Source organism: Salvelinus sp. IW2-2015, linkage group LG32 (assembly GCF_002910315.2).
Source record: "Salvelinus sp. IW2-2015 linkage group LG32, ASM291031v2, whole genome shotgun sequence".
Lineage (NCBI taxonomy): Eukaryota > Metazoa > Chordata > Actinopteri > Salmoniformes > Salmonidae > Salvelinus > Salvelinus sp. IW2-2015.
In genome coordinates this window covers 18,704,518-18,729,683 of record NC_036871.1, presented here as the reverse complement: position 1 = coordinate 18,729,683, position 25,166 = coordinate 18,704,518, and the positions used below count along the sequence as shown (strand labels likewise).

At 32.4% G+C, this 25,166-nt stretch overlaps 1 gene segment (V, D, J or C); it reads left to right on the top strand.

Moving 5' to 3' along the window:
* Positions 1 to 309: 309 nt before the first annotated feature.
* The window catches only part of LOC111957167 (T-cell receptor alpha chain constant-like), a 43,067-nt gene continuing 18,210 nt past the window's right edge, over positions 310 to 25,166 (top strand). Inside the window, 1 exon segment of the C gene segment in view lies at positions 310 to 340. Within this exon segment, the coding sequence occupies positions 325 to 340 (16 nt within the window).

Genomic DNA, 25,166 nt, shown 5'->3' with positions numbered 1-25,166 from the left:
TTGTGTCAAGGTCTACATAGATATAGGGGCAAATATTAAGGTTTCATCATGGCATTATGAAATAAGTCTGTGTGTGGTAACTTCATTAGGCTTAGCTGATAAAATAATTCCAATTCATACAGTAGAATGTAGCAAAATGCATTATAATATTACTTAATATTTAAACATTTTCAGTTTTAATTTCAGTCCATATTTAGCATTTTGTTATCTATGAAGAGATGATTTGGAAATGGTCCATTTTTAGTACAGAGTAATCGTCATGGTCTGTATCTCAGTGTGAATACCCAGGGGGGAGTAAAGCTTATTTTTGGGAGTGGAACAAAAATGATTGTGGAGACACGTAAGTTTAATATATTTCTCGCTTAAATACTGAATTAAATGTATTCCCAACAGTAAAATATATGGTATTATTTGGATTTAACCCCAAAAACTCTAAGTTCTCTTAAAAAGTTAACAAAACTTTCTATGTTCCTACGTTTTACTTTTTTGGATGTTGTTTCCATTGGGTAACCAGAACKTAATAGTGAGAAGTTACTTAAAATAGTGACTTAAAATGTCTAGTCAGGAAGTCTGGGCAAATCAGGTTTTTAGTGAGCAAGAATACACTGTGTGACAAGAACAAGTGACAAAATTACTTTTGCACGTGGGACTCAACTGTTTGTAGAGAAAGGTGAGATTATTTCAAGTATAACATCACTGGGACTTTTCTTTAACAACTACCCTAATTAAATAAATAGTGAGATACACAAATCAGGTAATCAGCCTAAACTAACTACAGTGTTGGCTTTGTGTGGATAAAGGGCAGAACTTCTATTCAAATAACAACCTGAAGTTGGTTGGTTGAGTGATTTCAAGATATATCTGAGAATGAGTTAAAAATGCATTGTCTCGTCTCAAGACTTATTACAGTAAGTGCACAACAAACTGCTGTAATTGTACTGCAGTTTAATGCTGTGTGACTACTGGGACAGCAGGAAAACTTGTGTTTGGTAGGGGAACCCAACTGTTCATAAATACTGGTAGGTGATGAATCCATCATCATAATTTAAACTTATTTTAATATTTTTTTGTACTGATTTTATACTGAATCAGTTTGGACAGGTTCAGATTGTAATTTGAAGTGTTTTCTGCTGAGATGAGGTGACCTATGCATTGGGAGTTTATATACTGGTGTGTCAGGCTGTGTGAATGATGCCGGTACAAAGATMATTTTTGGGAGAGGCACAAGGCTACTAGTACTAAGCAGTAAGTACAGTTTGCTTTAGAAAGAAAGTCAAAGGGCCTTTTTGAGAATGTTCATTATTTTCATGRTTTTGCATGTCTATAAGCATGTGAAATAGTTAGCTTTGATATGGTGTTGCTCAGAGGTTTGTGTGAAGTTCTATGTAGAAATAAGGACGGAAATTAAGGTTTAATTATGGCATTATGAAATAAGTATGTGTGGTGTAACGTCATGATGACTGTAGGCTTACATGATCAAGTATGCTAATTGATACAGAGTAATATGACAAAATGAATTACAATATTGGTGGTACGAGTTTAAAATCTTCACATCTATAAAAGGTTAATTGATTATTTACCATTTACTGTAATTTACCTTGTTAGAATGATTACATATTGGTAGTTGGTCTACCCTCTATCACACTTACATTTTAGAGTATTTGGTAAGGTGTGTAGCTCAGTGTGTCTGCCCAGGGGGGATACAAGCTTATTTTTGGAAGTGGAACTAAAGTGGTTGTAGAGACACGTAAGTAAAATCTGTAATTCACTGTAAATATACTGTAGATGAAGTAGAGGGAGTTAATATAAAAAAATCACACTATTTTAAAACACTATTCCATTATTTTGTCATGTTCGAATTTGGCATCTGGTTTTTAGCTGGTAACAAAACACTGTGTGACAATGGGGAATAGTAACAGGATTATCTTTGGAAATGGAACCCATTTGTTAGTTGAATCTGGTAAGTAAAACAAAGTACTGTGTGACAAGGGGGAATAGTAACAGGCTTATCTTTGGAAATGGAACCCAATTGTTAGTTGAATCCGGTAAATAAAACAAAATACTGTGCATTTTTATAACTTCCTAATAAGTTGTTCATGAGAAATAAGGACATTTAGAAAATGAAAAGAAGACCATCTAGTAAAGCATGTTGTAAATGTATTGCAATCTACCACTGTGTGTCTAACTCTGGAGGGAAGCTTACATTTGGAACAGGAACAAAGTTAATAATTGAGACAAGTAAGAACCTATATGCATTACTTTATTAAGTTATTGTTTGATTTCTTTAAATGTCCGTTGGATTTTAAACTAGAAACAAATATCTCCCTAAAATGAGTTTATAACTGAATCAAAACGTCTTCTTGGTAAAGGGTTATGTCTGTATTCATTCCAATCATTTGATGAATGGATATACAGAGCATCAATTGAATTGTTTATTTTGTTCAAGGGGGGTGCTGTAACGACTGAGCTCTGGTATCAACTCCAGCAATTCAGATTTTATGGGKGCAGTTGAGCTATTTGTAAATGTGCTTGAACCAGTGAAATTAGTCAAACAAACATTGTTACCTTATATAATATTATCTAAGAAAGAGAGATCTACATTTGTCATGAGAAAACATGTCAATATGGCATTCTTGATTATSTAATCAATTGTAAGGAATTGATTACATAATCACTACATAATCAAGAATGCCATAAAAWAGGCTAAACTAGACTTAAAACATGGCTATTAGTGAATATCATGAAATCTATATTAGTTGTTATATTCTTCATTCAATCTCAATTTGTTGAATACAAACTATAAGCAGCTTTTCAGCATAGACAGTGTACMGTTTATGTTGTGTGGATTCATGTTGTGTGACTACTGGAGGTGGTTCTGGCAAACTTATCTTTGGGACAGGCACCAGATTACTTATTGAATCCAGTAAGTTCATACATTTTCCCCCTTCACTCAATTATCAGTAATAAAATGCATTTAATATTTGAAAATTGTAGTGAAATATTAGTTTATACTAGGCCTATGTAAAAGCTGTCTCTTATACACATCTAGATGTGTATAAGAGACAGCTATTGCAATGATCAATAAGTCCACCATCTTCACCATAGTTAGCTAYGGTAGGCTGTTTYTGTATGGATATATAACAGTGTGTGACTGTGGGACAAAAGTTAGTGTTTGGAAAAGGAATACAGTTAACTGTATCAACAGGTAAGCAAAATCCCTTCCCAACTGGAACACATTAAATAGATTCAATTACATTTTTATGAAAGCAAATTGTGCCCGAGATATTTTTCTAAACACAATAACTACCCCAAAAACATACATTATGTCAAAATATTCTTCAATATGTTGTGCTTCAATTAGAATCAGATAGTCAGTCAATCAAAACGGTGTGTTTAAAAATCACTCCATGATTAATTGCTATGGTATCTAACACTGTGTGTCATACGGGAATAAATTCATACTTGGTCAAGGAACAAAGCTGATCATTCACTCAAGTAAGTGAAAATTCATTAATAATATGATATTAATCATAGTTGTCATTTAAGAATACAATAACATAAGCAAAATACAAAAAGAACTATATAACACTGTATTCACTGTATGTGAATATTGATTATGATGCGTTAGAAGCTTTGCTGTTGGGGGTCTGCTGTTTTTGTTAACCCTTCAGTTAGTGTGTGAATACTGGAACACAAAAGCTGATCTTTGGAAGTGGAACAACAGTTTTTGTGGAATCAAGTAAGATTTAAAACAGATATTAATACTGTTGCTCATACTTATACCAATCCTTCACCTTAAAATTATGTTCCAGTCTGACCACGTATATGTGTTGTAAAATGATAGTATTACTCCCAAAGAATTCTAAATGCAATATCTTACATTTTCCCTTGAAATAGTTATAGAAATAAGCCTCCCAAATGTTCTCCAAAGAGGACCTCTACAAGTGGCATTGATCATTATCCTGATGAAAGGCTGTAGAATATGGTTTAATAGATATGTTACGTCATTGAAATAAGATCACAGATCCACAATTCAGATAAAGACAAAATAATCATAGTTTWTTACTATTTTCAAGGWATTATTTCAGTGAATCGTCCACTTATTAGAAGACATTCTAGGTTTATGYTATGTGGGTTCTTGATGTGTGACTCTTGGAGCCAACAAAATCATCTTTGGAACAGGCACAAAAGTAATAGTTAACTCAAGTAAGTTTATTTTCAATATTGTGTTARAGATCGTTTGGACAAATCACATCATTAGGTAATTAATTCAAACGCAAAAGACATTCAGATTTGAAAAGTGATCCAAAAGTGTAAAATCAGTCTTTAAGTTGTTTTCTATTGAGTGATTCACACAGTTTTAATTGACTATATACAAGGYATTGTTTCAGTGAAGAAATCAATTCCCTAGCAGATGAGAACAWTATTTTGCTAAGAGGTTTATGTAATGTGGGTTCTTGTTGTGTGAATACGGGTGGATTCAAAATCATCTTTGGGACAGGCACAAAATTAATAGTTACCTCAAGTAAGTTATATTTTTTTATCAGTCCATAGTTTTGTGAACTAATGTATAACAAGTTAATGTATGCAAACTGATAGAATTATTCAACCAAAATGTAAAGACCATTTGTGTCCGAAGTTGTGTGCATGAGTAATTGCTAAGGAATATAACACTGTGTGACAAGCACGAACAAAGTCATATTCGGTCAAGGAGTAAAGCTGACTATTAACTCACGTAAGTGCAAATGCAATTTAGAAGACTGGGTTAATCATGGTTGTGCAATTTAACATGTGTGCAACCTTTCACATTACAAAAGCAATATTATGTTAGTATTTATTAGTGGTATTTGGAAGTAGAACAACAGTGTTACGGATAACCAGATTCTCAACTTCAGATAAAGACAAAATAATCAGGGAAAATCATTTTGGGGGGCAAAAATCTAAACTGTGTAAGAGTTTCAGTGTATTTTCCAGTGAAATGCTCTTAGCATTAGAAGATCAACTAGTATTTTGCTAAAAGGTTTATGTGCTGTGGGTTMATGTTGTGTGACTGCTGATGGATTCAACAAAATCATCTTTGGGACAGGCACAAAATTAATAGTTGACTCAAGTAAGTTCATTAAATTAATCACATTAGTGACAAAAACCTTAAAAGGTGGTTTATTTACATAGATTCCCACGCGCAGACACCAATTACAGTGCAGTAACATGTTACATAGTACTACAGCTGTTATACCTGTTAGTTTTTTGTGCTACTTGATCATGTGCTACTTGTTTTTATTCCAACTATCAGTAGTCAAAGTCTGTTGGGGGCCGATTACGCTTCACTCCAGTCAATTCAGGAAGTAAAATAAAATGTCAGATCAATCATTTAAATCATAATTGAACATAAATATCCCTTTTAAATTATTGAATTGTAATTTACATTAATTTCCTTAATAGACTGAATTGCCCTAATTCTTGTAAGCATAGACTCTGTACAGTTTATGTCATGTGGATTCATGCTGTGTGACTACTGGAGGTGGTAACAAGATTGTCTTTGGGAAAGGCACAAGATTAATAATTGAATCCAGTAAGTAAATTATTTTTTATGTCATTGTGCCAATAATCACTGTCTAAAAGTTGTACTAGATTCAACAGATTTAACACAAGTTAGGATAAATACCTGGCTATTGAATGATCGAGGTTAATTTAAAATAAATCCATAATGTTGTAAACTAATGTAAAACAAGTCCATGTATGCAAACTGAGAGATTTAATCAACCAAAATCTAAAGACCATTTGTGTCCAAAGTTGTGTCCATGAGTAATTGCTAAGACGTCTATCACTGTGTGACAAGTGCGAACAAACTCATTTTCGGTCAAGGAATAAAGTTGACTGTTGACTCACGTAAGTGCAAATGCAATTTAATAAAATATTGGATTAATCATGGTTGTGCAACCTTTCACATCATTAAAACTATATTATATGAATATTTATTAGTGATATTTGGAAGTAGAACAACACTGTTACAGATAACCAGATTCCCAACTTCAAATAAAGACAAAATAATCACGCAAATATTATTTGAATGTAACCAAAAGCACTGTAGTTACAACTTTGTTTAGTTATATATTGTTGCAGCTCACTAAGATCTGTCTTGTTAATGAGTAAGAAAAAGTCCTTCATAGATATTGTTCAAGGCAGATGCATTGTGTGACTCTGTCAAGCAGTAAAGTAATCTTTGGAACAGGGACCAAACTAGTTATTGAAACCAGTAAGTATTACATCATTTGTCTAGTGTCCCAAACATGCAGAAAAGAAGTAGTCCAATTAACCAAGTCATTGTTTAATTTGAAAACAACATCATATGAGTGATTAGTAACAGGCTCATATTATGAAGTTGTTACTGGGATATACTGTGATTCCAAATCAAATGTTGAGTTGAAGGATCCATAGATCAAAGTTACTTTGCTTTATAGTTAATGTACTGTGGGTTCATGTTGTGTGACTACTGGTAGCCAAAGTAAAATCMTCTTTGGGAGAGGCACACAATTAACAGTTGACTCAAGTAAGTTCATTTTTTAATATTGTTTTAATATTGGGRAAAACAATTAAAATACATGTAAAAGATTAGTCTGAGCTGAGTTTATATACCATAAAATAGCCTACTCTATGGTATCGCATCCACATAGCATATTGATTAGATGGACCAAAAGTTACTTGTAGTTCTAGCTTTGTTTTTAAAATGACATATTGGTGAAGCTGACTAAGATCTGGGCTGTTGCTGTGTGTCAGAAAATGTGGATCAGTGACCAAACTGAATTTTCAACCAGTAAGTATTACATTGAGAATAGCTTTTGACCACAAAACATGTAGAAAGAGAGGAGTTAGTGRCATTGTCTCATCCGTTCGGTCCAACAAGCCAGATCATTGTTTAATCTTATTGATATTGTTGCATAGTTTCTCATAGAATGAGGCAGTTTATGGTAAATMATGTGATTAAACAGAAACAGACAAACAATGTTGGCAATAAAGATAAATAATTSATATCATATCCATATCTTAAAAGAGACATTTTCAAAGTGATCCAAATGTGTATGAAATCCCMAAAAATCCAAGTCCATCTATGTTAAACTGATCCGCACAGTATTTGGCCTAATGTTTTCAGTCTGATTCACAGTGAACTCATTTCCCACTATTTAGAAGATGAATTAGWCTTATACTAAAAGTTTTATGTATTGTGAGTTCATGTTGTGTGACTAGTGGTGGATTCAACCAAATCATCTTTGGAACAGGCACAAAACTAATAGTTGATTCGAGTAAGTTTGTGTTTCAAAATTATTTTGGGGGGCAAAAATCTAAACTGTCTAAAGAGTTTCAGTGTATTTTCCAGTGAAATGCTCTTAGCATTAGAAGATGAACTAGTATTTTGCTAAAAGGTTTATGTGCTGTGGGTTCATGTTGTGTGACTGCTGGTGGAGTCAACAAAGTCATCTTTGGGAAAGGCACAAAATTAATAATTGACTCAAGTAAGTTCATTAAATTAATCACATTAGTGACAMAAACCTTAAAAGGTGGTCTATTTACATTGTACTACAGGTGTTATACCTGTTTRTTTTTTGTGCTAATTGATCATGTGCTATGATGTTTTTATTCCAACTACGAGTAGTTAAAGTCAGAGTTGGGGGCCGATTTCACTCCAGTCAATTCAGGTAGTAAAACTACATTTCAGATCAAGAGTTCAAAAATCATAATTGAAAATAAACATCCCTTTTAAATTATTAAATGGTCATTTACTTTCATTTCCTGAATTGACTGAATTGCCMYAATTCTTGTAAGCATAGACCCTGTACAGTTTATGTCATGTGGAATCATGCTGTGTGACTACTGGAGGTGGTGACAAGATTATCTTTGGGAAAGGCACAAGATTAATAATTGAATCCAGTAAGTTAATACTTTTTTTGTGCATTGTGCTAATAATCACAGTCTGAATGTTGTACTAGATTCAACAGATTTAACCAAATATTTTAACAAGTTATGGCTATTGAATGATTACTTAGATTTTTTTTTACTTCGATTTTTTTTGTGAGTTTGTAGTGTTGAAAACTAAAGTAAAAAAAGTTAATGCATACAAACTGATAGATTTAGTCAACCAAAATGTAAAGACCATTTATKTACATGAGTAATTGTTAAGGTGTCAAGCACTGTGTGACAAGTGGGAGCAAAGTCATATTCGGTCAAGGAACAAAGCTGACCATTGACTCACGTAAGTGCAAATGCAATTTAAAAGATTGGATTAATCATGGTTGTGCAATTTAACAAGTGTGTAACCCTTCACATTATGAAAATGATATTATATGAATAGGTATTAGTGATATTTGGAAGTAGAACAACAGTGTTTACAGATTCTCAACRTATCTATTGTTGCAGCTCACTAAGATCTGTCTTGTTATTGTGTAAGAAAAGGTCCTTCGTAGATATTGTTCAAGGCAGATGCATTGTGTGACTTAAACAAGCAGAAAAGTAATCTTTGGAACAGGGACCAAACTAGTTATTGAAACCAGTAAGTATTACATCAATAGCGCCCCAAACATGCAGAAAAATTGTAATTTGTGACGTTGCCATGTCTTTTTGGTCCAACAAAGCAAGTTATTGTCTCATCTTACTGATATGGTAAAATAGAGGCTCACAAGAAGTACTTACTGGAATAAAAAATCAAAAAAGATCTGACTTAATGAATCAATAGATCAAAGTAATTTTGCTGCATAGTAGTTTATGTAATGTAGGTTCGTGTTGTGTGACTACTGGTGGCCTCGATAAAATGATATTTGGGACAGGAACAAAATTAATAGTTGACTCAAGTAAGTCCATTTTTTATATACATGCAATGTTGAGGGAAAAAAATCTCAACTGTGTACAAGTTCAGTATATTTTTCAGTGTAGTATTTTCACCATTATTAAAATATGAACTACAGTAGTCTTTTGTCAAAAGGTTTATGTAATGTGAGTTCTAGTTGTGTGACTGATGGCCTAAAAATCATCTTTGGATCAGGCACAAAATTAATTGTTGACTCAAGTAAGTTCATTTAATTCACTATTCATGTAATGTAAGTGGAATCCGTCAAAGTTGACTGTCAACTCAAGTAAATTCACATTACTGCACATACATTGTYAATTATTTTAGGATCGCTGYCAATTTATAATATTTGTAAATATTACTGGGAAATAATGTACAAATGTTGAGTTGAAGGATCCATAAATCAARGTACTTTTGCTTTATAGTTTATGTGCTGTTGGTTCGTGTTGTGTGACTACTGGTGGTGGCAACAGTAAAATTATCTTTGGCRCAGGCACACAATTAATAGTTGACTCAAGTAAGTCCATTTTTRTATTGTTTTAATATTTTGGAAAATTCCTGTGTACAAGTTCCAGTGTGTTTTTCCAGCTAAATTYCACCATTATTAGAGGATGAACTAGTCTATTGCCAAAAGGTTTATGTAATGTGAGTTCTAGTTGTGTGACTGATGGCCTAAAAATGATCTTTGGATCAGGTACAAAATTAATTGTTGACTCAAGTAAGTTAATTTAATTGAATATTTATGTAATGTTGGGGTAATGTAACAACGTTGATTATCAATTTAAGTAAGTGTATAAACAAGATAGTGGTGTTAAGTGTCAAATGTAGTGTGCTTTATAAAACAAATAATATTAAATATTGCTTTAGGTAAGGTTGAGAATTAGTTATCTAGGTTGATCTCATCAACTCTTGAAAAATAAATATTCTTAAAATCTATCAATAAACAATATTTTAACTGTCAATCTTCWAAACAAATATTGGATGTAGATGGAAGAGTGATTCAATATCTAATTGGTTTAATCCGRAGACTTAATTTTTATATTCCTAACATTATTTAAACAACGGAATCTTTATTACAATATGCATGCTGCATACAATTACTTTATGGTTAAGGCCCAAGCATTGTGGGACTGACTCTGGACTGAAGAAGGTCATTTTTGGAACAGGAATTGAATTGATCATTGAAACCAGTGAGTAACTCCTGACTTTGGTTGATTCTATTAATCACAGATGACATAATACTTCAGGCTAATGATTTATGGCAATGTTAAATGAACTCAATGTGTTTGAAGGGAAATTATYAACAACCTAAATTAGTTTGATTTAAAAACAGTATCCTACTTCACAAACATKTTAAGTAAAATATTTATGAGTAGTCCCAATCCCAGTGTTTCTGTTATGTCATATGTTACTGAATGAATGTTGGGACACGAAGACTGATCTTTGTATTGACAGTGTCGTTCCACTGCCAATCTAGTAAGGAACTAAATTTCACTMACCATTTCAAATTTCTGAAAATACTTTTACTTTACAGAAATAAATAGTTGAATCTGATATGTTTCTTACAATAAGAATCAAAAACTACCATACTTTCTAAGTCCTTGTCTGTGACAAGCCCTGCATTTTAAAATGATTACACTAAATTGGGGAAGATGGTTATTGGTCAGGCTTGTTGTATTGTGTGACTGCGTCTGGAATCCAGAAAGTCCTCTTTGGATCTGGAACTAAACTGGTCATTGAGACAAGTGAGTGCTTCTAGCTGATTATACACGGGAGATACTGTATATACTTTCTATTGTAAAAAAKAACACATTGTACWATCCCACYACTATAATATGTGTTTAKACTSTATATTTACAGTRMAGACACCYAAATAATCAATGTAATCCAACCAAACTACCATGATTGTTGTCTCCATTGTAATACAATTTTGTTTAAATTAGATAGTAATTTGTACCAGTAATTGCTAAGATATGCAACAATGTGTGACTTATGGAGACAACAAAGTTATATTTGGATGTTTTTTTCCCAGTAAGTTTTCCAAAAATATTACAAGTACATAACATTTTCAAAAAAGGATTGCAAAAAAAAAATCTAAGTTGCATGTTTTTTTGATCGGCCATAACGTGTGAATACATGGACTCTGATCTTTGGAAGTGGAACACAACTATATATGGAATCTAGTAAGACAATCTTTTACCACTTCCATCAAAAGAATATCAATTTGTTAAAAGTCTTGTTTGTTACACAAACATTCAATATTATTTAGATATGGTTAATGTAAATGTCCTCATATACACTAGAAAGCATGCAATCCTCAAATTCAAAACAATCAACTCTCAACATTCCTTGCTTTCTAATGTAATATGATGTACGATGTCTGTWAAGACATTTTTTTCATGCATGACATGTTTCTAAACAAATAGACAAACAAAATAGTATAGTGATATATTTACTCACTGTCCAAACATATTCATAATAAAACATTTAGTAACAATTGATATRGAAATGATTCTGTAGATGCATTTTATGGATCTTTTAGAAACTATCACACAATTCTATTCTGAAGTAGATTGTGAAGTAGGTTATTGTTGAGGTCTAATTCAATGTGTGATTACTAACAACCAGAAAGTCATATTTGGAGCAGGAACTAAATTGGTAATTGAAACAAGTGAGTATTTATATATATATACACACATTCATTTGACAGCAGAAACAAACCTTTATTGGGTTCATTTGTAATGATGCAGTGGGTATTGAACATTTCAAATTATGTGAGTGATGGATGGAACAAATCTACTTTGGGCAGGTTACTAAAGTTATTGTTCAGCCAGGTTGAAATGATATTATCTTTATCAGAAATTAGTGAAGCAGTGAGTGTATTGACAATCTTGATAAAATATATATGGAAAATAAATATGACTGTAGGCCTATGATCAGATGGTCAGTGAAATCATGTCAASAGGTAAGGTTTTTGTCATGAGGCCATTGGCTGTGTGAATACTGGAAATAAATTAACATTTGGAGTTGGAASCCAACTAATTATACAATCAAGTAAGTTCATGAAAATGTATCAAACAATCAATTAATTTTATTACATTCAATAAATTGATTTACAGAGCGTTAAATTGTTAATTTTGTTAGAAAGTGGTGCTGTAACTACTGAGCTCTGGTGTAAACCCCAGTATTTTCAGATGTTACATTTTTGGGGGTGCAGTTGAGCTAATTCTACAGTATGTGTACTTCAGCCAGTAAAATAAGTCAAACAAGCTTTGTTACTTAATATAATACAATCAAAGAGAAAAGTCTATATTTTTACCATGAGAAAACATGTCAATATGGCATTCTTGATTTAAGTAATCTTTTTTGTTATGAATTTACATAACACAGGCTGTAATAGGCACAGAMCATAGCTATTAGTGAATATCATTACATCTATATTAGTTGTTATATTCTTCATTCAACCTCAATTTGTTGAATACAAACTATGAGCAGCTTTTCAACATAACAAAGCTTGTTTGACTTATTTTACTGGCTGAAGTCCACATACTGTAGAATTAGCTCAACTGCACCCCCAAAAATGTACAGTTTATGTTGTGTGGGTTCATGTTGTGTGACTACTGGAGTTGGTTCTGGCAAACTTATCTTTGGGACAGGCACCAGATTACTTATTGAATCCAGTAAGTTCATACATTTTCTCCCTTCACTCAATTATCAGTATCAAAATGCATTTAATATTCGGTGGATTTAACATTTTAGTGAAATATTAGGTTATTGCAATGAATATATTATRCTAAAGAGTGAGAAACACATTTTTGTATATAATGCAAGACAGAGGTAGCTATTGCAATGATCAATAAGTCCACCATCTTCACCATAGTTAGCTACGGTAGGCTGTTTTGTATGGATATATAACAGTGTGTGACTGTGGGATAAAAGTTAGTGTTTGGAAAAGGAATAAAGTTAACTGTATCAACAGGTAAGCAAAATCCCTTCCCAACTGGTACACATTAAATAGATTCACTTACATTTTTATGATAGTAAATTGTGCCTGGGATATTTTTAAAAACCAGTAAACGACCACAAAAACATATATTTTGTCAAAATGTGTGTCAATATGTTGCTTTAATAAGAGTCAGATAGTCAGTCAATCAAAGGTATGTGTTTTCTCCATGATTAATTGCTATGGTATCTAACATTGTGTGTCATATGGGAATAAATTCATACTTGGTCAAAGRACAAAGCTGATCATTGACTCAAGTAAGTGAAATACATGTTAAAAGATGAATAATACTGTAGTTGGATCATTTAGTTAAGAATACAATAACATAGAAGAATACAATAACAAGAATACAATAACAAACGATACAACAGTGTATTCACTGTATGTGAATACTGATTATGATGAGTTAGAAGCTCTGCTGTTGGGGTCTGCTGTTTTTGTTAACCCTTCAGTTAGTGTGTGAATACTGGMACACGAACGCTGATCTTTGGAAGTGGAACAGAAGTTTTTGTGCAATCAAGTAAGATTTAAAACARATRTTAAWAMTGTTGCTCAAATTTWACTAATCCTTCAATTTAAAATGTTGTCTCAGTCTGACCACTTATATGTGTTGTAAACTGATATTATTACCTCCAAAGAATTCTAATTGCAAAATCTTACATTTTTCCTTGTAAGAATGATCTGAATAAGCTTCCCAAATGTTCTCCAAAGAGGACCTCTAGAMGTGGCATTGGTTATTATTCTGTGAACATTAATCCATTGATCMTTATCTTGATAGAATGCTGTAGAATWTGGTTTAATAGATATCTTAYATCATTGGTAGTAGATCACMRATCCACAATTCAGATAAAGACAAAATAATCATACTTTGGAYWATTTTCAAGGTATTATTTCAGTGAATCGTCCACTTATTAGAAGACATTCTAGGTTTATGTTATGTGGGTTCTTGATGTGTGACTRGTGCAGCCAACAAAATCATCTTTGGAACAGGCACAAAAGTAATAGTTAACTCAAGTAAGTTYATTTTCAATATTGTGTTAAAGAACTTTAGGACAACTCACATTATGAGGTAGTTTGAATTGAAWTGAAATGTTTTAAACAGACATTKATGTTTAAAAAGTGATTTGAAAAAGTGCAAAATGAGTCWTTATAAATCGACTGTTTTTCTGTTGAATAATCCACACAGTTTTAATTGACTATATTCAAGGTATTATTTCAGTGAAGAAATCAATTCCCTAGCAGATGAGAACATTGTTTTTGCTAAGCGATTTTAGTAATCCACATTCAACATTACTTAGATGGAAAGAAAGTTACTTTTTGTTGTTGTTGAAGCTGAYTAAGACCTGGGCTGTTGCTGTGTCAGGAAAKKTCTTTCATAGTTTTTGTTCAAGTCAAAAAGGAGGCAAATATGAGGCAATAAGGATGGATATACAATTTATATTAGATCCATATCTTAAAAGRGCTWTTTTCAAAGTGACCCAAATGTGTACAAAATCTAACAAATCCAAATATACATGACAAAGACCAGAAGAGTAATAAACAAGAACAACATAAGATATTATATTCAATTCAAAATACAAATAAAATAGGAGTTATATATAGGAAAGACACCAAGAGACAACAAAAACACTATTTACACACTATTCATATATACATATTCATATTCTTATATACAGTACAGTTAAAATAGATATTTAGAAAGATGAGATGCAAGATTTGGTGTTACAGTACTTTACTGTAATMCCTGTTTTCTGTGCCAATTAACTCTGAGATATTTGTTTTTATTCCAACAAGGATGAATCAAAATCAGAGTTGTGGCTGAATACATTTCATGATAACAAAYTCAGGGAAAACAGTTTAGTTTATGTCATGTGAATTCATACTGTGTGACTGTTGGAGGTGGTTCCAAGATTATCTTTGGGACAGGCACAAGATTAATACTCAAATCCAGTAAGTTAATTATTTTYTGTGCATTGTGCCAATAATCACCGTCTAAATGTACTAGATTGACCAGATTTCAGTTAGGATAAATACATGGGTATTGAATGATCCAGGTTAAATCATTTTTTTTTAATGAGTCCATAGTGTTCTGCACTAATGTAAAACCAAGTGAATTTAAGCAAACTGATAGACTTAGTCAACCAAAATACAAGCTAGTTCTTCATGAGTAATTGATAAGTGATCTAACATTGTGTGACAAGTGCGAACAAACGTATATTCGGTCAAGGAATAAAGGTGACTATTGACTCACGTAAGTGTGCAACATAACATTATAAAAACATAAACAGGACTACCAATGTTGATCAWACTGGAATAGGAACAACAGTATTTACGTATAACCACTTCCTCAACTTCAAATAAAGACAAAATAATCACYCAAATATTATTTGAATGTAACAAAAGCACTGTAGTTACAGCTTTGTTTAGTTGTATATTGTTGCAGCTCACTAAGACCTGTCTTGTTAATGAGTAAGAAAAGGTCCTTCATAGATATTGTTCAAGGCAGATGCATTGTGTGACTCAAGCAAGTAGGAAAGTAATCTTTGGAACAGGGACCAAACTARTTATTGAAACCAGTAAGTATTACATCAATAATTTGTCTTTAGCGCCCAAAACATGCAGAAAAATAGTAGTTTGTGACATTGCCATGTCCCTTTGGTCCAACACACCAAGTCATTTTTTCATCTTATTGATATGGTAACATAAAGGCTCACAACAAGAAGTACTTACTGGGAAATAATGTGATTCCAAATCAAATGTTGAGTTGAAGGATCCATAGATCAAAGTTACTTTGCTTTATAGTTAATGTAATGTAGCTTCGTGTTGTGTGACTACTGGTGGCAACGGTAAAATGATCTTTGGGAGAGGAACACAATTAATAGTTGACTCAAGTAAGTTCACTTTTTATATCAATTTAATTTTGAGGTAAAAAAATCTCAACTGTGTACAAGTTCAGTATATTTTTCAGTGTAGTATTTTCACCATTATTACTATATGATCTACAGTAGTCTTTTGTCAAAAGGTTTACGTAATGTGGGTTCTAGTTGTGTGACTGATGGCCTAAAAATCCTCTTTGGATCAGGCACAACATTTATAGTTGACTCAAGTAAGTTCATTTACTTCAATATTAATGTAATGTAAGCGGAATGCGTCAAAGTTGACTGTCAACTCAAGTAAATTCACATTACTGCACAAACATTGTCAATTATTTTAGGATCGCTGCCAATTTATAATATTTGTAAATATTACTGGGAAATAATGTACAAATCAAATGTTGAGTTGAAGGATCCATAAATCAAAGTTACTTTGCTTTATAGTTAATGTACTGTGGGTTCATGTTGTGTGACTACTGGTGGTGGCCAAAGAAAAATTATCTTTGGGAGAGGAACACAATTAATAGTCAACTCAAGTAAGTTCATTTTTAATATTGTTTTAATATTGTTTTATATAGTTTCAGTGTGTTTTTCCAGCTAAATTTCACCATTATTAGAGGATGAACTATGCTATTGCTAAAAGGTTCATGAAATGTGGGTTCTAGTTATGTGACTGATGGCCTAAAAATAATGTGTGGATCAGGTACAAAATTWRTTGTTGACTCAAGTAAGTCCATTTAATTCAAGTATTTAAGTAATGTTGGGAAAATGGAACAAAGTTTAATGTCAATTTAAGCAAGTGCAAAAATAAGATAGTGGTGTTAATCGTCATAAATCGAGAGCATTTTATGAATGTCTGACAGTATTTGCAAAAAAATAACACATTTAAGAGTGGCGAACATGGTCTCTCTGTGCTCGTTTTTGTTGAGCCTATTTTTAGTGTGTGAATGTTGGAGTGGGAAAGCTCATCTTTGGCAGTGGAACATCACTATCTGTAGAGACAAGTAAGAAACAAAACATATTATATCTTACCTTATGTGGGGTTGAAATGTATTTATTTCACCAACTCTTGAAAAATACATATACTGTAGATCAATCAGTCAACATTATTACATTCACAATTAAAATAATCTTCTAAACAYATTTTGGATGGAGACTGAAGAGTGATTCAATATCTAATTGGTTTAATTGAGTTACATTTTTATATACCTAAGATTCTTGAAACAACTGAAGCGTTACTACAGTATGTATGCTGCATACAAATCGTTTTTGGTTCAGGCCCAAGCATTGTGTGACTGACTCTGGAATAAGGAAGGTCMTTTTTGGAACAGGAATTGAATTGATCATTGAAACCAGTGAGTAATTCCTGACCTTGGTTGATTCACAAAAGATTTATGACAATGTTAAGTGAACTCAATGTGTTTGAAGGAAAAATATCAACAGCCCAAATTAGTTTGACTTAAAAACAGTATCCTACTTCACAAACATGTTCAAGTTAAACATGGATGAGTGGTCCAAACCCACTATAGCGAAACAGTGTTTCTGTTATGTCATATGTTACTGTGTGAATGATGGGACACGAAGACTGATCTTTGGAAGGGGAACCACACTCTCAATACAATCTAGTAAGGAACTTAATTTCACTCAACATTTACAATTTCTGAATTATCTTTACTTAACAGAAGTAATAWTTTTCTTATAATAGGAATCAAATACAGCAATGGTTTCCAAATCAATGATCAAATCAAAGATTTTGATTATGTGAAAAGACCTTCATTTTAAACTGATTACACTAAATTGGTGGAAATTGTTATTTACTGCATTGGGAATCCAGAAAGTCCCACTTGAATCTGGAACTAAACTGTTAATTGAGATACGTTCATTAAAATAATCTGCACTCAATTCCTTGTTTTCTAATGTAATACGATGTCTGTTAAGAAATCTTTTCTTGCGTTGAATGTTTCTAAACAAATTAACAAACTAAATAGTATAGTGATATATTTACCCACGGTCCAAACATATTTATAGTAATACATTTAGTAACCATTTATATGGACATTATTCTGTAGATTCATTTATGGATGTTCTATAGGCCATCACACAATTATAACCTGGAGCAGGTTGTGGAGTAGGTTATTGTTGAGTACTAATACAATGTGTGAATGCTAACAACCAGAAAGTCATATTTGGAGAAGGAAGTAAATTGATAATTGAAACAAGTGAGTATTTAAAACATTTATGTTTGTAAATGAATTTGACAGCAGCCACAAACCTTTATTTTGTTTATTTGGTATGATGCAGTGGGTATTTGAACGTACACATTATGTGAATGATGGATGGAACAAAATCTACTTTGGGCTGGGCTCAAAAGTTATTGTTCAGCCAGAATTGTATTATCTTTATCATAAATTAGTCAAGCATTGAAAGTATTAACAATCTTGMCAAAATRTATATGGAAAATAAAWCTTATTGTAGGCCTATAATCAAATGGTCAGKCAAATCATGTTAACAGGTAGGGTTCTTGTAATGAGGCCATTGGCTGTGTGAATACTGGATATAAGATAACATTTGGAGTTGGAACCCAACTAATTATACAAGCAAGTAAGTTGATGAAAATTGACAAAAAAATTCTTCATTACATTCAACAAATTGATATACAGAGCGTCAAATTGTTAATTTTGTTCGAAGTGGGTGCTGTAAACCAAAGCATTTTCAGATGCATTTCAATTTTGGGGGTGCAGTTGAGCTAATTCTACAGTATGTGTACTTCAGCCAGTAAAATAAATCATTCAAGCTTTGTTACTTCATATAATACAATCAAAGACAAAGATATATTTTTTTGTCATGAGAAAACATTTCAATATTGCATTCCTGATTATGTAGTGATTATATATATTTTTTATGATTTTGCCTAAAACAGGCTGTAATAGACTCAGAACATAGCTATTAGTGAATATCATTACATCTATATTAGTTATTATATTCTTCATTCAACCTCAATATGTTGAAAACAAACTACGAGCAGCTTTTCAGCGTAGACAGTGTACCGTTTATGTTGTGTGGATTCATGTTGTGTGACTACTGGAGGTGGTTTTGGCAAACTTATCTTTGGGACAGGCACCAGATTACTTATTGAATCCAGTAAGTTCATACATTTTCCCCCTTCACTCAATTATCAGTGTCAAAATGCAGTTAATATTCGGTGGATTTAACATTTTAGTGAAATATTAGGTTATTGCAATAAATATATTATGCAAAAGAGGGAGAAATGCATTTTTGTATATACTGAAAGATAGAGGTAGCTATTGCAATGATCAATAAGTCCACCATGAACACCATAGTTAGCTGTGGTAGGCTGTTTCTGTATGGCAATACAACAGTGTGTGACTGTGGGAGAAAAGTTAGTGTTTGGAAAAGGAACAATRTTAACTGTGTCAACAGGTAAGCAAAATCCCTTCCCAACTGGTACACATTAATAAGATTCAATAGAATTTTTATGAAAGTAAATTGTGCCCGAGATAAAAACATATATTATGTCAAGATGTGTTTCAATATGTTGCTTTAATAAGAGTCAGATAGTCAGTCAATCAAAAGTGTGTGTTTTAAAGTTCTCCATGATTAATTGCTATGGTATCTAACACTGTGTGTCATATGGGAATAAATKCATACTTGGTCAAGGAACAAAGCTGATCATTSACTCAAGTAAGTGAAATACATGTTAAAAGATKAATCATAGTTGGATCATTTAGTTAAGAATACAATAACATAGAATAATACAATAACAAACGATACAACAGTGTATTCACTGTATGTGAATATTGATTATGATGAGTTAGWAGCTCTGCTGTTGGGGTYTGCTGTTTTTGTTAAGCCTTYAGTTAGTGTGTGAATACTGGCGGACAAAAGCTGATCTTTGGAAGTGGAACAACACTTTTTGTGCAATCAAGTAAGATTTAAAACAGTTTTAATACTGTAGCTCATACTTATACCAATCCTTCACCTTAAAATGATGTCTCAGTCTGACCTCTTACCTGTATGTGTTGTGAACYGGTATTATTACCCCCAAAGTATTCTAAATGCAAAATCTTACATTTTCCCGTGTAAGAAGGATCTGAATAAGCTTCCCAAATRTTMTCCAAAGAGGACCTCTAGACGTGGYATTGRTTATTATTCTGTGAACATYAATCCATTGATCATTATCTTGATAGAATGCTGTAGAATATGGTTTAATAGATATCTTATATCATTGGTAGTAGATCACAGATCCACAATTCAGATAAAGACAAAATAATCATACTTTGGACTATTTTCAAKGTATTATTTCAGTGAATCGTCCACTTATTAGAAGTCATTCTAGGTTTATGCTATGTGGGTTCTTGATGTGTGACTGGTGCAACCTACAAAATCATCTTTGGAACAGGCACAAAAGTAATAGTTAACTCAAGTAAGTTTATTTTCAATATTGTGTTAAAGAACTTTAGGACAACTCACATTATGAGGTAGTTTGAATTTAATTGAAATGTTTTAAACAGACATTTATGTTTAAAAAGTGATTTAAAAGTGTAAAATCAGTCTTTAAAAATCGACTGTTTTTCTGTTGATTCATCCTCAGTTTTAATTTAGTATATTCAAGGTATTATTTTAGTGAAGAAATCCATTCCCTAGCAGAAGAGAACATAGATACATTTTTGTTWAGAGATTTATGTAATCCACATTCAGCATTACTCAGATAGAAWGTTACTTGTAGTTCCAGCTGTGTATATAAAATTACATGTTGTTGAAGCTGACTAAGATMTGGGYGTTTGCTGTGTCAGGAAAGGTCTTTCATAGTTTTTGTTCAAGTCAAAAAGGAGGCAAATATGAGGCAATAAGGATGGATATACAATTTATATTAGATCCATRTCTTAAAAGAGCAATTTTCAAAGCGACCCAAATGTGTATAAAATCTAACAAATCCAAGTCYATCGTTCTCATGTTAAACTGATCCACGCTATTTACAGTAGGTTTCACAGCGACACTAATTGTCCTCTAATTAGATGAATTTGTCTTTTGCTAAGAAGTTTATGTAATGTGAGGTATTGTTGTGTGACTAGTGGTGGACTTAACAAAATCATCTTTGGGAAAGGGACAACACTTACTGTTGATTCGAGTAAGTTCATTTTTCATAATTGTTTTAAAAACTCAAAAGTTTCAGTGTATTTTCCAGTGAAATGCTCTTAGCCTTAGAAGATGAACTAGTATTTTGTTAAAAGGTTTATGTGATGTGGGTTCGTGTTGTGTGACTACTAGTGGAGTCAACAAAGTCATCTTTGGGACAGGCACAAAATTAAAAGTTCACTCAAGTAAGTTTATTTAATTAATCAAATGAGTGACTAAAACATTAATGTGGCCTATTTATATATATGTATTTACACAGGCAGACACTAAGTACAGTGTATTAACATAGAGTTACAAAGTACAACAGCTTTGATACCTGTTGAATTTTTTTGCTAATTGATAATGTGCTATTTGTTTTTTATTTCATCCACGAGTAACCATAATCAGAGTTTGGGACAATTCCATTTCATTTCAGTCAATTCAGGTACTCATATAAAATTCCAGATCAAACATGAAAAAATTATAATTGAAAATAATTAGCAGAATACTTGATTCAAGTTAGTTAATTGAATGATTCACATTTGTGACTAAAACCTTAAGATGGCTTATTTCTCTAGTATTTACACAGGCAGACACTAAGKGTAGGAATAGGGTTTAGTTTAGTTTATTAGGATCCCCATTATCTACTGAACATGCAGCAGCTGTTCTTCCTGAGATCCACATAAAGAGTACCAATACATGACAAAGTACAGAACAGTGATAGACTAGAACGACATAATATATTACATTAATTACAAAATACAATTAAAATAAGACTTATATATAGGAAAGACACCAAGAGACAACAAAAACACTCCTTACACACTATTCATACAGTATATACATATTCATATTATTTTATACAGTGCATTTAAAATAGATCTTTAGAAAGAGGCACTGTGATACAAGATTTTGTGATACAAAAGGTACTAAACTGTAATACCTGTTTTTTTGTTGTGCCAATTAACTCTGAGATATTTATTTTTATTCCAACAATGATTAATCAAAATCAGAGTTGGGGACCGATTACATTTCATTACAATCAATTCCGGTAAAAAAAGAAAGAGTTGAAAAATCATATTTGAAAATAAATGTTTTTTTCATTTATTGAWTTGTAATTGAATTTAATCTCCTGAATTGACCGAGTTGACCCTAACTTGTCAACATAGACCTTGCACAGTTTATGTAACGTGAATTCATACTGTGTGACTGCTGGAAGTGGTACCAAGACAGTCTTTGGGAAAGGCACGAGATTAATAATTGAATCCAGTAAGTTCCTTATTTTTTTGTGCGTTGTGCCAGTAATCACCGTCTAAATGTTGTACTAGTTTTAACAGATTTCAGTTAGGATAAATACATAGGTTCTGAATGATCCAGGTTAATTAAGAAAAATGTTGCGTCCATAGTGTTCTGCACTAATGTAAAACAAGTGAATATATGCAACCTGATGGAATTAGTCACCAAAATATAAGTTAGTTCTCCATAATTGATAAGTGATGTAACACTGTGTGACAAGTGCGAAAAAACGTATATTCGGTCAAGGAATAAAGGTGACTATTGACTCACGTAAGTGTGCAACATAACATTATAAAAACATAAACAGGACTACCAATGTTGATCATACTGGAATAGGAACAACAGTATTTACGTATAACCACTTCCTCAACTTCAAATAAAGACAAAATAATCACCCAAATATTATTTGAATGTAACCAAAAGCACTGTAGTTCCAGCTTTGTTTAGTTATATATTGTTGCAGCTCACTAAGATCTGTCTTGTTATTGAGTAAAAAAAAGGTCCTTCATAGATATTGTTCAAGGCAGATGCATTGTGTGACTCAAACAAGCAGTAAAGTAATCTTTGGAACAGGGACCAAACTAGTTATTGAAACCAGTAAGTATTACATCAATAATTTGTCTTTAGCGCCCAAAACATGCAGAAAAATAGTAGTTTGTGACATTGCCATGTCCCTTTGGTCCAACACACCAAGTCATTTTTTCATCTTATTGATATGGTAACATGAAGGCTCACAACAAGAAGTACTTACTGGGAAATAATGTGATTCTAAATCAAATGTTGAGTTGAAGGATCCATAGATCAAAGTTACTTTGCTTTATAGTTAATGTACTGTGGGTTMATGTTGTGTGACTACTGGTGGCAATGTTAAAATCATCTTTGGGAGAGGAACACAATTAATAGTTGACTCAAGTAAGTACATTATTTAAATTGCTCTAATATTGTCGAAAACAATTCCTGTGTACAAGTTTCAGTGTGTTTTTCCGTTAAAGTTTAGCATTATTAGAGGATGAACTAGTCTATTGCCAGAAGGTTCATGTAATATAGTCGTGTGATTGCTGATGGCCTTAAAATGATCTTTGGATCAGGCACAACATTGAGAGTCGGCTCAAGTAAGTTAATTTAATTAAAAAATATACGTAATGTTGGGGAAATGGAACAAAGTTGAATGTCAACTCAAGTAAATGCACAAACTGCACATACACATACATTGTCAATCCTTTGAGGATAGCTACCAATTGATAGTATTTGCAAACATTACTGCATCAATTATCCATAACACCACAGACTATGTAGTAGCTAGTAATCTACATGAGAAAAACTGCATAGGTTTAATATAGAAACAGAGCTACAATGCTGACTTACATTTCTAAGTTATGGTAACTCAGAGAATCAATTTGAGTTGAAAAAACTAAGCAATTTATACTTTCAAGTTTAAATATATAAAAAATGACAGTGATAGTTCTTGCTCAGCCTGTTTTTAGTGTGTGTATGCTGGAGGAGGAAAGATCATCTTTGGCAGTGGAACATCACTGTTTGTAGAAACAAGTAAGAAACCATGTTGAAATGTCTTTATTTAGGCTCAACTAAAGCAGCAATTTATTCTTAGCATTAAATACGGAATTACAAGAGTGGACGTTAAAATGATGTCTGAGAAAAATACTAGTTGATAGTAGTTTTTCTATTCCGACAAGTTCAGTGTCATTTTAAATATATTCTTAATTCACCAATCCTGACAATCCATATTCCTAATCATGTATTTGCTTACTGGTAAATATCAAACATTGTGTGACTGTTGGAGTCAACAGAGYTGTGTTTGGGCAGGGAACAAAGTTGACGGTCAATTCATGCAAGTGCATAAACAAGATASTGGTGTGGATCATCATAAATGTATTGCGTTTTAAGAATGGCTTTCAGTATTCACACAAAAAATACACAATGAAATAGCAATAACACAATTAAGAGTAGTTGCTACTTGGTAACTCTGGTCTCTCTGTGATCGTTTTTGTTGAGACAGTTGTTAGTGTGTGAATGATGGAGTGGGAAAGCTCATCTTTGGGAGTGGAACATCACTATCTGTAGAGACAAGTAAGACACAAAACATATTAAATCAATCAACTTTTTTTTTTTAAATTTGTCCTATTTGCCTCCTTTTTGCCTTGATAAATAAATAATAATAATAATAATATTATGAAGGACCTTTTCTGGCACAGCAACAGCCCAGATCTTAGTCAGCTTCAACATTTCATTTTATATACAAAGCAAGAACTATAAGTAACTTTCATCTCATCTAAGTCATGTTGAACTTTCAATCAATAGGCTATGTTGATACGATACCAATGAGTAGGCTATTTTACACATTGGACATAGGCTGAAGAGTGATTCAATATGCAATTGGTTTGATTCAGAGATTTCATTTCGATATAGCTAACGTTATTACAGTATACAGGCTGCAAACAATACATTTTTGGTTAAGCCCCAATCATTGTGTGACTGACTCTGGACTGGGGAAGGTCATTTTTGGAGCAGGAACTGAATTGATCATTGAAACCAGTGAGTTATTCCTGACCTTGGTAGATTCTGTCAATCACAGATKACATAATACGTGATGGTTTATGGCAATGATAATTGAACTCAATGTGTTGGAAGGGAAAATATCAACAACCCAAATTAGTTTGATTTGAAAACAGTATCCCACTTCACAAACATTTAAGTTAAATATTTATGAGTAGTCCTAACCCCTTTAGTGAAACAGTGTTTCTGTTATGCCATATATTACTGTGTGAATGATGGGACTCAAAGACTGATCTTTGGAAGGGGAACCACACTGTCAATACAATCTAGTAAGGAACTTAATTTAACTCACTATTTCAAATTTCTGAAATCTTTACTTAGAAGAAGCAAATTGTTTAATCTGATACTTACATTTTTTTAAACCTTTATTTAACTTGGCAAGTCAGTTTAGAACATTCTTATTTACAATGACGGCCTAGGAACAGTGGGTTAACTGCCTTGGTCA